Consider the following 16,642-nt stretch of genomic DNA (forward strand, 5'->3'; position numbering starts at 1 on the left):
TGGCCTAAAAATGAGAGAGACTTTCTGGTTTATCAGAATTGTGTTTATTGGCCAAGTATGTTAGAGCACACAAGGAATTTGGTTCACAGAGCTAAATACAGTATGAGATCTTATATACAGACGTACAATATACAGATTGTAAACAATACAATATACATACAGTGCATTAAATAATGTGTGTGAATTATTAGTGTCCTGTTAAAAAAAAAAAACGCTATTCCTGGTGATGTAATATGGGGAATATTGTGCATGTGGTATGAGGAACCTGCAGGCCTTTGAAGGCACCATTAATACTGAACAACATGCACACGTTTTTGAGTCAAAGTGGAGTCTTTAGAGAAGTGCCTTGCCTATTTCATCTTTCCACTGTACCAGAGTCTTGGCGCAAAACTGACGTGCTGAGCAAGTTGAAAATACAGCAACAAAGAATTCCCTAAAATCTACTGCAATGGACTCTTGTTCATTCCCAAATGTTTACAAAGCATGATGCATCTCAGTAGTAACATGACCCTCACCTACTGTTTTTTTTTGTTTTTTTTTAATAAATGTGTTTGTCAATGTTTAGCCTACATCTTTCGTGAGAAATATTGCTGGCAGTGCTATCAAATTCAATATTTGATATTTTGTTTGATATTTTATTATTTGCTAGCTTCTGTTAAACGGGTAGTTTAAATCATTTTTCTCACCGTTGCGTTCTGTTTACTCTGTTTTAGTTATCCACCACATCCGGACTTCTTTGATAATGTAGTTGTAGTTCATCAGAAATTGAGCCAATGTATCCTGCGAACAGTTGATTTCTATTAGTGTTAATAATCCGCCTCATGCCTTACCAGAAACACTGTGCAAAAGGAATAAAAATGTTTTATAGGGAAAAAGAAGGTGGTGACAGCAGTATTTAAACCCCCAGAAATGATAAAAACCTGACAAATCATAAAACTTTGGAAAGTTATGGATTTAGTTGAAATTTATATGGATACATTAAATGCGTTAGTTTGCAAATATATTAATAGTAGAAACACCCGTCTATGCTACGCTTCCTGGATGACAGCTGAGGTCTGCCCTAATTGAAGTCTACGCTAAACAGCAACTCGTCCAACATGGCTGGCCAGGAAGATCCAGTGCAAAGAGAGATTCACCAAGACTGGGCGAATCGAGAGTATATAGAAGTAATTACAAGCAGCATAAAAAAAATTGCTGACTTCCTTAACTCATTTGGTAAGTTTTTAACAAATAAGTATGTTGTATACGATTAGCACTGGTGCAGAAAATTTGCGCAGAAATGAGTTAGCTAGCTTTACGGCTGCTGCTAGCACTGATGTTGATGTTTTAAATGGCCACTCCCAGCTAGCAGTTAGCTCTGTTGCTAGCAGGACGCCTCTTACATTGTTGAATGATGGTCAAATGTTGCCTCAGCTTGTTGATAATTGTTTAATTCTATCAAGTGTATATGTTCGTGTCAGCGTACACTTAGGCTATAAGTACTATATTCGACAGCTAACCTTCATGTAGCTGCTAACACTCGTCTGCTACAATAGGAAGATGATGAAAATGTGAAATGACATTATGTTCTCTGAACCGGTATCACCGGCGCTGTTGATAATCTTCACGAATGTTGTTATTATCGATACCATTAACAAGCTGTGCCATGCTGAACGAGAGAACACGGCTGATAATTGTAACATTTGTGATGTATCCAAACCCTAACAGATATGTCTTGTCGCTCCCGTCTGGCCACTCTCAATGAGAAGTTGACAGCGTTGGAGAGAAGGATTGAGTACATAGAGGCCAGAGTAAGTAAATCAATCAAATCTAATGCGTGCTTCATCCGTCCAATTGATATAACCACTAATAAAATGTTTATTTCAATACAGGTGACTAAAGGAGAAACCTTGACCTAGAACTCATCTGCGGAATTCACAACACCCTCGAGCTACCTGTGCATCCTTCACCCTGATTTTTTTTTTTTTTTTTTTTCTATGTGTGGGACTCCACCCTCTTTTTGGGACTACGTGGACCATTTTATATTATATGGCAGAGTTTTGTGTTTTATCTCATTGCACATTTTTATAAAAGATGTGAACCTGTCTTTGGCATCATTTACTCGGGCATCATAATTTAAAAACTAAGACAACTTCCATAAGTGTTGCTTTGAAAAATTATTCCGGAGCTAATGGATTTGCTATCAGCATTATGTATATGGTGTCATTACCAAATAAGAGATTTAATAAAAAGGGGAAAATTCTTGTGTGCCAAGCTAAACAAGTTAATTGTGTAGTCACCTTTATCGAGGACCTGCCTGTACAGTGAACTGTTTGTCTCAGAATTTAAATACTGTAATAAACGATCAACAATTACCCTCTTTGTTCGTAATTTCATCAAATTCGGTGGGCATGTTGAACTTGACTCAAGCTGCAAGATACCGAAAGCAGACATAGACATTCAAAGGGAGACAGCTGCAAAGTAACAGACAAGTGCTGAGCTGAAAACAGTATTATAAAAGACGTTAGTATTGTATAGTATTTCAGATTATAATTTATAAATATATATATTTGGCTTGATATACAAAGGTCTAATGTTGTCAATGACAAAGTTAATACGTGAAAAGTAAATTACGAAGAGGGGATTTGTCAAAGGGTGTTTCAATGTGTTTCGAGCAAAACTAAAAGTTTAAATCAATGACAGTCAACAGGAAAAGTTGAATTGATTTAATAAACTTATAAACCATGAACCCTTAAACAGACGCGTGGCTGTTTATTCAGCTCCTAAAGAGTAACGCAACACCATTAATGTTAAAATGTTACACAAAAAAGACATTCTATAAAATGGCGGAAATGGATTGGAAATTTTGTATTGTACACCCTCAACTAGGCCCTTCAGGCAACATTTCTAGCGCTCCAAAAAATGTCAGGTGCCACGTTTTTGTGTATAACTGCCCGAGACAAAATAACCTATCTATATACGTGACCCAATTCTTCTGTAAAATCGTCCTCAAACAAGTATTTTGGAAAAACAGCAGGTAAACCGCTGCCTGTAAGGCAAATTCTTTGAAAATAACCCCCTCCTACCCATAATGCACCGGGTTCTGCCACAATGCATGTTGGGATAAAGAAGGGTCTGTCGTCGTAGTGTATCGGTTAGTCCTTGAACGTGAGATGAATCTTGCTGCCTGCTTTTTAGCAAATATTTATATGAAAAATTAACAGTTTTCAACATAATTGTCAACATACCTACACTGGTGAGTTGTTGTATGAACCGAAACTGCTCCCAGTTTGTCACTTATATTTTTGGGAGTTTTTTTTTGGCTAATGTGAGTTCGGAGTCCATTATGTTTTGCTAACATATGTGTTCAGAGATAATTCGACTTTTAATATTTTCGTGTTTGAATATGCAAACAATAAATATAGTTACTGGACGCAAGAATAACTGCAAACGTTGAATGTAATTATGTTTCTTTTTAGATTTTGCCTAAGTGCAGAGTCCGTCGAAAAAATGGGAGCTGACAAAAGGTGAGCAGTAACAGAAAGCGCAAACACACCCATAATGCTCATGGCTGATTGTAGCGCTATTTTAATGCAAAATGTTATCTCGTACTCCTGATTAAACAGGCTTGTTTATACAAGCGACGTTGTTTGAAAAGGCGCCCTCGTTACTACAAAACGAAAACGTCATAAGGAAGTTACAAAATGGCCTAAGACGTCAACATAAAGACAGCATTAACTCACAGTAAAAAAAAAAAAACATGCAATTTTTCACGCTGCTTGATGTCGGTGAAGAGTGATTGATAAGAAAAAATGTTATCTTAATGGTTTCGCATTGTTTTAATTCAAAGTCGACCCCCAACATGTTTGTTGACAGGTGCTTTGTAGCGAAGTTAAATTGCACTAGGGTTTGAGAGTACAAGTAAACACAATCGATAACTTGTGGTGTTTTTTTTCATAAATATTAAAGAAATATATCAGATTTGCTCCACAAACTTGATTGTTTTGCTTTTTTTAGTATGTCTAATCTTCAAGCTGAAAACGGGTATTTATATACATCTGTGTACATCTTGGTTATTAGTTTACTAGAAAATTGCATACACTCCTTTATATAGACTGGCATCCCCTTATAGAATAATTTTATTGTTCTAAATATTTTAGATAGGTTAATCCATAAAATTTTCATATTTAGATTCTCTTGTTATGGTATAAAGTTAAATATGACCAACAATATTGTGTATTCTACCATAGAGAAATGCAGAAAACCATTAAGATGCTACATCATCATATACTCTGGTTTCAAAGGGAGGAATTTCTGTGAAAACACCCATTTCAAACTCAAACATTACCCATTCGTTACTAGTTGATGTCGAGGAGAAACAAGACTGAGGGTTTAACCCGGACACAATATTCCTGGTCTAATCTCCTCTTTACTCAAATATGAGGAAGTAGCCTAATATGAGAAACTTAAAAAGTCAATCTTAATCTTATGTGTGGTGTGGGGATTTTTTTGTAGATTGTGGATGGATATGAATTATCATTATTGCTACAAATGTCTTTTTTTTTTTTTTTTTAAGATTATATTAATGATCCACTAGACTTGGAAAAGTGCCACTGCAATGGGGCTCAATTGTTTAATATAAAGTCCAACAATAGATGTGCTGGTGAGCATGTTGACAGTATTGAGAGAGGGGAAAAAAAAGTAGAGGCCTAATTGTATTCTTTTCTTTGCTCTCATAAAAAGGATTAGTCGGACAGAACGTAGTGGTAGATATGGCTCCGACCAGTCCCGTGATGAATCAGAGTGGCGCGACAGGCGAGACCGGGATCAAGAGCGTGACCACAGCATGCGTCGTTGGACTGATGAGAGACGTAATGATCGTTACGACGGAGATCGCCGTGGATCAAGAGACAGTCCAGAGGTATTTATATTAGTATGTAGAAGCCATTAGTTGTATTCCTGTGTTTTTTTTTTGTTTTTTTTTTTGTTGAAATACTGTGATGAGATGTTTGTATTTTAATTTTATTTTTTGTTTTAAGCAAAGGGAGAGGAAACGACGTAACAGTGATAGATCAGAGGATGGTTATCACTCAGATGGTGACTATCAGGAGCAAGATTACAGAAGAGAGCCAGGGGACGAGAAGAAGAGCAAAACAATCATGCTCGGTGGTTTGTCACCTCACGTTACTGAGGATGATGTAAGTGTTAAAGTGTCTTTAACAGATCTATAACTTCTTAGTACTTTTGTTCTGATCTTTGTATTCTGCTCACTTTTTTTAATTAATTGTCCTTCAAAAATTACAAAGCGGATTTAAAAAAAGTTGGGACACTAAACAAATTGTGAATAAAAACTGAATGCAATGATGTGGAGATGGCAAATGTCAATATTTTATTTGTAATACAACATAGATGACAGATCAAAAGTTTAATCTGAGTAAATGTAACATTTTAAAGGAAAAATATGTTGATTCAAAATTTCAACAGATCCCAAAAAAGTTGGGACAAGTAGCAATAAGTGGCTGGAAAAAGGAAATTGAGCATATAACTAACAGCTGGAAGACCAATTAACACTAATTAGGTCAATTGACAACATGATTGGGTATAAAAAGAGCTTCTCAAGAGCTTGTCAGTATCTCTCAGATGCCAAGATGTTAAGAGGATCACCAATTCCACTATTGTTGCGCAGAAAGATGGTGCAGCAATACCAGAATGGTGTTACCCAGCGTAAAATAGCAAAGACTTTTAAGTTATCATCATCAACCGTGCATAACATCATCAAAAGATACAGAAAGTCTGGAACAATCGCTGTGCGTAAGGGTCAAGGCCGTAAAACTCTACTGGATGCTCGTGATCTCTGGGCCCTTAAACATCACTGCACATCAAACAGGAATGCGAGTGTCAAGGAAATAACAGAATGGGCTCAGGAATACTTCCAGAAAGCATCGTCAGTGAACACAATCCACCGTGCCATCTGCCGTTGCCAGCTGAAACTCTACAGTGCAAAGAGGAAGTAATTTCTAAGCAAGCTCCACAAGCTCAGACGTTTGCACTGGGCCAGGGGTCATTTAAAATGGAGTGTGGCAAAATGGAAGACTGTTCTGTGGTCAGATGAGTCACGATTTGAAGTTCTTTATGGAACACTGGGATGCCATGTCATCCGGACCAGAGAGGACAAGGATAACCCAAGTTGTTATCAACGCTCCGTTCAGAAGCCTACATCACTGATGGTATGGGGTTGCATGAGTGCTTGTGGCATGGGCAGCTTGCATGTCTGGAAAGGCACCATTAATGCAGAGAACTATGTTCAGGTTCTAGAACAACATGTGCTCCCATCTAGATGTCATCTCTTTCAGGGAAGACCCTGCATTTTTCAACAAGATAATGCCAGACCACATTCTGCAGCAATCACAACATCATGGCTACGTAGGAGAAGGATTCGGGTACTGAAATGGCCAGCCTGCAGTCCAGATCTTTCACCTATAGAGAACATTTGGCGATCCATAAAGAGGAAGGTGCGACAAAGAAGGCCCAAGACGATTGAACAGTTAGAGGCTTGTATTAGACATGAATGGGAGAGCATTCCTATTTCTAAACTTGAGACAGGGCTGGACTGACAGTCTGGCATACCGGGCATTTTCCCGGTGGGCCGACGCCCCTCGAGGGCCGGTGATGTCCTTTCTTTTTATTCTTATTATTATTTATTTTATTTTTTTTAATTAATGTAAAAAAAAATAAAAAAGTGACCGGTGGGCGGCGCACGATTTCATGTTGACGTGGCTAGTCCAATGAAATCTCTCAGCACCTCTTTGGCCCGCCCCTCCCCTCACTATTGACACAGGTCATCAATCCTACCATTTGAGCTGAACGGATTAGGAGAGAACAGTCAAAAACCGAAATGGATAAACAACAGAAACGAAAGGGTGGTGCACAGAAGCTGCGAGATAAAAGGCTAAAAAGCCTACAAGCAGCAAAATCTGCGAAGCTTACTGACATGTTTGCAAGTGCTTCCACCACGCCCACAGCACCGGGTGCAGGCCATCAAGTGCAGGGCCAGGGCCGTCAACATCATCAGCAGCCCCCAGTGCACAAGTGTAGGACAGTGTAGGCCAAACACAGAGGAAGAAGCTATCGAGGAGGAGGAGGTGGAGGAGGAGGAGACAGATGTGACCCAGGGACAGATTGAGGAGGTCAGAATAGCCAACCCGGTAAGAAGTAGGCTAATGTTAGGCGAAATGTTAGCAGAATGACGACATGTTTTTATAATGGGAGGACTGAGGGCTCTCCGTGTGCGTGGAGACTTAAATGAGGTATTTATAGATAAACGACTGGTGGGCTACATCTTCACTACATCATTTTGGGGGGAATTGATCATGCTGAAATTATTACTTATTTTATCCAGTCAGGCTGGAACACGAATAAAAAGCCTAGCCTGTTTTTTTTGCACAACCTTGTTCGTTAGGAGGTGGTCACCGACTGTGGTGTGTGTGTGTGTGTGTGTGTCTGTCTCTGCGCGTTTCTGTCACAGAGATCATTCAGAGTCTTTATTTTCAACTAATACTATGAGTAGATTTACTTTATTTGAAGGTGTAAAAGTAGCATGCGCCTGTCATTAGCATTACAGTACTTAAACCATCATTAATGTAGGCAAGGCTATAACGTATCTAGTGCCATTCCATTTTGTAGGCTTATGTAAAGTTGACTGGTGTGCAGATATTGCAAATACCCAATGACATCAGTCATAGATATCAAGTGTGTCATTAATGATTATGACACTCTCATGTAGACACCAAAGTGTTCAGTGTTATTTTAGCTTGTGATAACTATATTTTTTGCAGGTGTTACAGGTTACAGTTGCCCATATAATATTAGTGAAACATTGCTTTGCTGAAATGGATTGGTAGGTAACCGGAGAAATACGAAATTAATATTCCTGCCTCGGTCATTTTCAACCCTCCGCTGCATCAAACACAGACTGAGGAGTTGTCTTTCTGCCAGAAAACTGGAAGTCTTTATGTTGATGGCCACTGAGAAAGATGTTCTTTTGTCCCTTGATACTGACACAGTGATTGACAGAGTGGCAGAGAAGAGCGATTTAATGAAAAAACTGCTTTTGTAAGGTGAGGAGATTTATTTAAATGAATACATTTGTGTTAGGATTTAATTACATTTTTCACAGAAAGTGATGAGATTACTTGTGTGATTGTATAAATATTCATGGTGGGCCGCCATGGCCAAAAAATGGTCCCAGCCCTGACTTGAGAAAGTGGTCTCCTCTGTCCCCAGACGTCTGTTGAGTGTTGTAAGAAGGGTGGATGCCACAGTGGTAAAAATGGCCTTGTCCCAACTTTTTTGGGATTTGGTGACGCCATGAAATTTGGAAACAACATATTTTTCCCTTAAAATGATACATTCTCTGTTTAAACTTTTGATCTGTGATTTGTGTTCTATTCTGAATAAAATATTAGATGTTGGCACCTCCACATCATGGCATTCAGTTTTTATTCACAATTTGTTTAGTGTCCCAACTTTTTTGGAATCCGGTTTGTATGATATTGTGAACCTAATGTTAAAGTACTATATTTGTGTTGTTTAGATTCGTTTTGCCATAGACCAACTTGAGGGACCCCAGCCAGTGGATGTCAGACTTATGAAAAAGAGAACAGGTGAGAGCCAGTCGAATGCCGGATCCTGACCTTCCCCCTAGTCTTTGACCATAGGGCCAATCTGCTTCCATTCAGACCCAGAGAAATATATCGAATTATAAAACAGACGTGAAATGTTGATGCAAGACTTACCGTTTCAGTGCATTGTGGCTCTTTTTAAGGTAAGTGAGAACAACATTAATAGTTAGGAGAAAGTCACTTGACGTGACGCACGCTGTGTGTTTCACACAGTGTGGTTCAATCTGTGGTATTCAGCAGGAATTCTTGCTATGGTAAAACTCTTAAGAAGTGGCCTATTGTGTACCAAACTGGGCCTGGGTTATGAAGCAGTTTTTGGAAGAGTTTGAATAATATGCCCATGGACTCTTAACTAACACACCTCCCGTCTATATTTGAATGCTGTCTCTAGGTATAAGCCGTGGTTTCGCCTTCGTGGACTTTTATCACTTGCAAGATGCTACCAGATGGATGGAGACCAATCAGGTTGCTTCACAATCGCCAAGTCTAGTTTTAATCTTGGGGATCTGGAGAATTAATCCTAAAGGCAACCAGAATGTATTCACTGTGTAGTGTGGAAACTTTACAGAGAAATACCATCTCACGGATTGAATACCACACAGCAAAAATGTTTTAATTCTTTTATAAATACAGAGGCCTTTTTTTATGATTTAATACTCCCTTGTTTTTAACAGATTTCATTTAGTTACCTCTATTTGAACTGATATTAAAACTGCAGATCTGACTCATTTAATCAGGTCTACATTTGAGATAAGAAAGACACTTTTAAAAAAAAAAAAAATAATAATTTCTTTTAAGGCCTACCCATCAGTAGATGGGATTTAAAAAAAAAAAAAAAAAAAAAAAAGTCTTATTTCTCTAATTGAGCCTATACATGTTTCTCTTATATATATATTTTTTTTCTTTTCTTTTCCTCAAAGCAATCAAATCTGTCTGTTAGGATCACATTTTACACTCTGGTCCAGCTTAGTCTGGACACGCGGGTCCCAAACACCTAAAGAATCCTCTTTACATCATGCACACTTATACATCATGTGCCTGTCTTTAACTCAAAGGCTGTTTGTTGGGGGTCCCTCTCCCCATTCTCTCCCTTCCATGACTGCTTGCTCCAATTGATTAGATCATTACACACCATGAACTCTTGAATGATTTTGTTGTCCTCTTTCAGAAACGTCTGGTCATCCAAGGCAAAGTTGTGGACATGCACTACAGTCATCCTAGAAACAAGTATGAAGACTGGCTCTGCAACACTGTAAGTGAATGTTTTATTTTTATGATCATATTATTGAAGCATTTGTTTTCCAGAACATTGCACACAGACTTAGGCATGTTAGTTTTACTTTTGGCAGTCCTTTCATTTTGCTTTGTGGTACACCTACATTTGGATAAGTGGTAGAGGTTAGGTTGTTTCTCGGGTAAGTATGGTATGCTGCACCAAAATAAACTGCCTTTTCTCTGAGGCAGCACTGTTCCAGGCTTTAGTAGGTGTGTAATAAAAATGATGTGAACGGTTACTTGCAGTGTGGCCTGTACAATTTCCGGAGGCGGCTGAAGTGCTTCAGGTGTGGAGCAGCCAAAGCTGGTAAGTAGTTTAATCAACAAGAGGCCACCCTGCAGCCATCTGGACAGCCTGGGGGCAACAGTGCTGGGAGGCAACACAAAGTTTGTGTTATTAGTCGTGGAGACCTAAGATGATTTGCACTCTTACACGTTGTCACTCAGTGAGGAAGATAGAAACTGCTTGAAAGGGAAAAATAATGCATTATCTCAGTAAGTTGACTTGTAAGCTAGCATTCAGGTGAAACTGAATATGTGTGTGTGTGTGTGTGTGTGTATGTATATATATATATATATATATATATATATATATATACACATGAGAGGGAGAATAGAAAAATACTTTATTCATCCCCCAATGGGGGACATTCAAATAAATGTAGTTTCTGACACCTGATATTTTAAACATGAACTAATTTTCCTTAAGAGTGTTCCTTGTTATCGGCAGACTTGCATCCTAATTTATTTGTTAATTAATTTTAGTTGTTAGTTAACTATTTTTGTTCAATTTTGCACTGTTCCTAATGGGCAAGGCCAGGTTGGTGTGGTTTAAAAGGCATATGATTTCCTAGCAATAAATCAACTGAAATCAAATCACAATACCTCCTCATCTGAGTTTAACTCTTAACACAGAATGTTTTCTAAAGTAGTCAATAACGTTGCATGATAAAATCAATGGCTTCATACAGCATTTGAATGGCGATCAGAGGACTCATCTTATGCCTCATTTCCAGTTCTTTGATAACACACGTATGAAGTTTATGTTAATACACCTCTCTCTTCTGTCATTTTGTCAACAGAAAGTGAAACCAACAATAACACAGGAGTCTCTGAAACTCAACCCAGTGGGGATTTCTATGGCGACAGTAAGAACTTCTCTCTTTTTTTTTTATTTTTTTTTATTTATATATATATATTTCTCATTTAGTTTGGAGCAAAATATCTGCTTACAGTTGGCTGTTAAATTGAGTCTTTTGTCCCCTACAGCAATCATCCTGAGAAATATTGCTCCTGTGACCACTGTGGACGCCATCTTGACAGCCCTTGCACCATATGCTAATCTGTCATCAAACAACATACGCCTCATTAAGGACAAACAAACAGGCCAGAACAGGGGTTTTGCCTTTGTGCAGTTGTCTTCTCCTCTGGTAAAGAGTCCTTGGACATGTACAGTTTCATTTTTTTTTCTCAAAGACCAAATCATTGTACAACATATGATTTGATGTTGCTACTTTTTACAGGAGGCCTCTCAGCTACTAACGATCTTACAGGGGCTGCAGCCTCCCCTAAAACTGGATGGAAAAACAATTGGGGTGGATTATGCTAAGAGTGCAAGGAAGTGAGTGTTTTGTTTCTTTTTTTTTGTCTTGTTTACCTCCTTTATGCGTGAGCTTTCTTAATTTCATTGAGTTATTTATAAATTTTTCAAGTCACCTTTTTTGATAAACGATGGAAATTTGTTCATATTGAATTTGAAATTTCTTTGTCTGGATTAGGGATCTCTTAATGCCCGATGGGAATCGTGTCAGTGCCTTTTCTGTGGCCAGCACAGCCATTGCTGCTGCCCAGTGGTCATCAACCCAGGTAAGCCTATCTCAGTGTTTAGTGTTCTCCCGGTGTCAATGCCATGCTCTTATTATCCACTTTACCCTTTCAGGCACAGCAGAGCTCAGATGGAATGTCAGAGTATGCATATCTCCAGGAGGGCTACGCTCCATTGTCACAGGTTGGTGAGGAAAAATGTGATTGTGTTAACAATTGGCTTAAAGAGTTTTTTTTTTTTTGTTTGTTTGTTTTTCCGAAATCTTCCAATATGTTTGCTAAATGATGCAGTGAATATAGTGACTCTTTAGTAACATCTAGTGGCAATTTTGGGGGATGGTGACTGATTACTGATGATCACCTTACTGACGATGGTTTAACAGAGCTGTGTGGCTAAATCTCTTCATGATGGATAAAGTCCCATACTTAACACTTGCAATAAATGGTTTGCAGGAATACCAAACATACTACCAGCAAGCAGCAGGAGCTAGCACTTCTCAAGGAAATGGAATTCTAGGAGGTATGTGACTCTTTCACAAACGCAGCAATTATTCATTTGTAGTATTGAAACATTTACAGAATATTATGAAGTGAAAGAATTTCTTCCAGAGCATGCATTTGCAGTAAGGTTGGATTTACACTTTTTCAGGGTGCACTTACATGAAAATGTACATTTTTCTTGATACTTGTGTGTGGTGCATTTTGCATCTGTTTGGAACTTCCTTTAAAATCTGCATCCTGAAAGAAGTTAACTCATCAATTAGCCCATCCTCGTTCCTGATGATAAAGCTTCTCCAACACGTTAAAGTCTTAAGGGCTGTAAACATCTCTTCTACCAGCTTCTGTGTCTCAGCAATGATGAAAAGACCCTGCTCTCAGGAGCAGCCATCCCAGATTTTTGTGATTATTTCGCTTTGTTTGCACATTGATGTTAACTTTTAGAAAAACCTGTTTTCATTTCCAATTTTAGCTGCCCCTGGTGTAAAGATTGTTCCAACCGCAGTTGGAGTTGTAATATCACAGAATGCCCAAGTCTACCAACCCCACATAATTGGGCAGCCTGCTGTGCAGGTATGTTCTCTCTGGCTAGTTTTGTAACTACCCTATTATACACAGATTTAGATGAATGTAACAATCTCTAAATACTATTGCATTAATTGTAGGCATTGTCAATTGCCCAACAAATGGAGGCTAAAGCCCAGACAGGACATCTTTCTGCCATTGACGCTGCATCTGTGCCAGCTCTTGCTGTAGCTGCTGGTACATTTCCGCCCTCTGGACAGATGCTGGACAGCAACGCTGGTATGAGTAAACTAAATGTTGTTTCTGACTTCTAATGCTATTGGATATCTATGAAATGTAGAAAAAAAGATAACCATGACAAATTTGTCGACTGTGCAACTATTTGAAATTGCTCTTAACTTTTTTTTTTTTTTTTTTTTTTTTTTTTTTAATTACCATTCAAGCTTAATTTGTTTGGAACTCATCAGTTCATAGTCTGATTTCAGAACATAAATAAATCAGGGACAATTAATTTGAGATGTCTTATTTTTTTTACTCCAGTTGACAACTGTGTTTTCATAATTGACAGCTGTTCCTGATACTTCCACTTATCAGTATGATGAGTCCTCTGGCTACTATTATGACCCTCAAACTGGCCTCTACTATGACCCAAACTCACATGTAGGTAGCACACAGTCGCCATGTATGAGTTGCTTTTTTGTCATCTTGGTGAGTTGATATTATTTTGATTATGTGCTGTTTTTTCTTTTAGTATTACTACAATGCTCAGACCCAGCAGTATCTGTACTGGGACAGTGAGAAACAGACATATGTACCTGCGTCGGCCAACACAAATGATAAAACAACAAATGGTGGCAAGGAGCCTAAAGAGAAAAAGGAGAAGCCCAAAAGCAAGACTGCACAACAGGTGCCGTGCCAAATCCCACATTAATACATATTGCCTATTAAGCCTGTTGAAACGTTTTGAAATTTGATATAGCCCTTACTCAGTGTTATTCATATGTTTGAACTTCAGATTGCTAAAGACATGGAACGGTGGGCTAAAAGTCTCAACAAGCAGAAAGAGAACTTCAGGAGTAGCTTTCAGCCTATTAGTCAAGAGGAGAGGAGGGAGGCAGCAGCTGCTGATGCTGGATACACACTGTTTGAGAAGAAGGTACTTCTAAATATTCAGTATCTAAAAGTTATGGGACTGCAGATGTGTAAGACTTGTATTTCCTAAAAGGATTGACTGTTTTTTATTTATTTTTTTTCTTCCCCCATTAGACGGGTATAGACAGACTCACACTAGAGGTTTCAAGAAGTGTTGAAGAAGAGGCCCCCATCGGTTCAGTCAGTTCTTCTAAGGTGAGTGGTTTCTCTGTGTCCTTTAGGGATAAACCTCCCTATGCAGTGATTGTTGTCCTGGGGGTGTCTGAATGCATTCCCCTGCTTTGTCCTATTCTTATCTTATTCACTCCAACAAAGCTTACCCATTTGTTTCTGTTGAATGTTTAGTGTGGCCTTGTGGCAGCTTACAGTGGAGACAGCGACCCTGAGGAAGGAGGAGCAGAACTCGATTGTGGTGATGGAGTCCAGGACAACCTGACAGACTGGAAAAAGTTGGCCTGTCTGCTTTGTAGGAGACAGTTTCCCAATAAAGAGAGTTTGGTTCGACATCAGCAGCTCTCTGACCTTCACAAGGTATTGTTGCATTCATTGCCCAAATGGGGAAAATCTAAACTGTTGTGAAAACCATGAGATGCCTAAAGTCTTTGCGATTGATTCATAATTTGTTTGATCTTTCCTAGAAAAATCTGGAAGTTCTCAGAAGAGCCAAAATGAGTGAAGCGGAGCTAGAAGAGTTGGAGAGGAAGGAGACTGAGGTTCAGTTTAACATTTAACCACCCAACTATTCCTTTTTTTTTTTTTTTTTTTTTTTTCACTCAGTGCAACTCAAAATTCAATTGTTGCTTTTCCTGTGAATAGCTTAAATACAGGGACAGAGCAGCAGAGAGGAGAGAGAAATATGGCATTCCAGAACCTCCGGTGCCTAAAAAGAAGAAATTTAGCCAGCCAGCACCAACCATGTAAGCAATATAGATTTATCTTTTTAATGTGGCCCAAGTTGTTCCTTTAGTGTTTTTTTTTTTTTTTTTTTTTAAATTTATAGTACTTACAATTTATTTTTCTTTTCATGTGCAGCAACTATGAACAGCCAACTAAAGACGGCCTGACCAGTGATAACATTGGGAACAAAATGCTGCAGGCCATGGGCTGGAAAGCGGGGAAAGGCCTTGGTCGCAACCAGCAAGGCATCACTGCCCCAATCGAGGTATTTGCAACAGTGACTTGGTGACGTCTCTGTTGATCCAGTGCATCAGCATCAATAAGTATAAAGTTCCAGAGTACTAACGTCTGTTGCTTTCCTTCTCAGGCACAGTTGAGAACAAAGGGAGCTGGACTCGGCACTAAAGGCACCAACTACACGCTCTCTCCTTCGGACACATATAAAGATGCGGTCCGAAAAGCCATGTTTGCTCGTTTCACTGAATTGGAATGAGTCGGCAATGGTCAAACTGTTATGTTGATGATTTGCTTCTTTTGAGTTGCAGCATCTTGTCTGCATCACAAGAAGCAAAAGAGACTCCCAATAGTTTTACTCCACATACGATCAGTGATTATTATTATACCACCTGCCAGGAAAACATCTGTAATGTTGGCATACTGACATAGTTAAGGATATAATTTATGACTTGTACATATGCACAGTGGAATGTCTTTTGTTGTTGACATAGTTATTTCTTTTATATTTGATTTACGTTTATTTTTATCTGAACATGTGAAGATTGTACAGTTTATACAAAATCATCTTGTCTGATTGTAAAGAAAATAAATGGCAAGACATTATCTAGTCTATGTATTTGATTTCTTACTGCTTTTTTTTTTTTTTTTTGTGGTGAATTTAGTAAATATTGTAGAAGTAACATCTGAGATATCTCTTTGTCTGAATTCAACTAAACTGAATACTTCAAAGGCCTCAGTAGAAGCTGCTTTACATGAAATTGTGGATCAGACCAACAACAGAATTATGGAGCCTTTTATAATGTGCGTAATTTCCCTTTAAAGGGTTTGCTTTTATTCCACCTTGATGCTGTTCACGACGTGCAAAGCCAACATCATTTTGCTGATCTAAAAGTATGGAATTGTTACTTTTGATCAAAGATGATGTCCAGGGAAGCAGCACCATCTTCAAGTCATAAGGAAAAAATACTCCATACTGCAAATAAAGCCAGTCTGGCTGCTGTTACCAGTGCAGTTTTTTTTTTTTTTTTTAGTTTTTTTTTTTACCAGTTTTAATCTTTCAGTTTGCTGTTGAACTTCTCCTCCATAAGGCCTCCTGGTAATAGGTGTCAGGGGTTTTGTTATGAAACTCCCGATGACGAAGGATGTGTTGGAAGTCTTCAGCCAAACGGCAGCCACCACGGTGCGGAGTCGCTGACTGAGGAACAAAATCCCACAAACTTAGTAAATGCTTTTGGCAGTCCAGTTTGATTATTCAGATGTCATGTTAAAAATCTTTTACTCTATAAAGAAAAAAAACAAGTTTGCCTGGTTGCTGCAACACTGTGTAGACTGATCCCTCAGTACTGGCTTCCAGGCTCACCGTACATCACCATATGGTCCTCATTTCATTTTGAGGCCGCTGCAAACTGAGAAAGATGTGAAACACACTGATATGACCCTGTGGCATTGGTATTAAAAAAAAAAAAAAAAAAAAACATTTCAGTGCCTCTCAAGAGTTCCCGAGCCTCAGAGACGAGTGTCTTATTGCATGGTTTTATTTCAAAGAGACATACCAGAGCCGTGGTAGGTCTTGA

The 16,642-nt window shown here is 38.6% G+C and overlaps 2 protein-coding genes across 2 annotated transcripts; both read left to right on the forward strand.

The window, feature by feature from the left end:
* Window positions 1-1,061: 1,061 nt before the first annotated feature.
* On the forward strand, window positions 1,062-2,354 carry brk1 (BRICK1 subunit of SCAR/WAVE actin nucleating complex). The gene is made up of 3 exons (XM_075461227.1): window positions 1,062-1,215; window positions 1,708-1,790; window positions 1,872-2,354. Exons 1-3 carry the CDS (start codon window positions 1,098-1,100, stop codon window positions 1,896-1,898), a joined length of 228 nt encoding a protein of 75 aa, XP_075317342.1. The 5' UTR covers window positions 1,062-1,097; the 3' UTR covers window positions 1,899-2,354.
* Window positions 2,355-3,090: 736 nt separating this feature from the next.
* Window positions 3,091-15,671, forward strand: rbm5 (RNA binding motif protein 5). Its single transcript, XM_075461228.1, has 25 exons — window positions 3,091-3,235; window positions 3,459-3,506; window positions 4,723-4,900; window positions 5,019-5,177; window positions 8,573-8,642; window positions 9,052-9,125; window positions 9,829-9,912; window positions 10,182-10,242; window positions 11,018-11,083; window positions 11,205-11,365; window positions 11,459-11,556; window positions 11,714-11,801; window positions 11,875-11,943; window positions 12,213-12,279; window positions 12,730-12,830; window positions 12,923-13,061; window positions 13,351-13,442; window positions 13,534-13,689; window positions 13,798-13,938; window positions 14,049-14,129; window positions 14,280-14,465; window positions 14,573-14,647; window positions 14,751-14,851; window positions 14,967-15,096; window positions 15,199-15,671. Exons 2-25 carry the CDS (start codon window positions 3,490-3,492, stop codon window positions 15,322-15,324), a joined length of 2,520 nt encoding a protein of 839 aa, XP_075317343.1. The 5' UTR covers window positions 3,091-3,235; window positions 3,459-3,489; the 3' UTR covers window positions 15,325-15,671.
* The last annotated feature ends 971 nt before the right edge of the window (window positions 15,672-16,642 follow it).

The sequence above is a fragment of the Odontesthes bonariensis genome, chromosome 3, assembly GCF_027942865.1.
Source record: "Odontesthes bonariensis isolate fOdoBon6 chromosome 3, fOdoBon6.hap1, whole genome shotgun sequence".
In the NCBI taxonomy this organism is placed as follows: Eukaryota; Metazoa; Chordata; class Actinopteri; order Atheriniformes; family Atherinopsidae; genus Odontesthes; species Odontesthes bonariensis.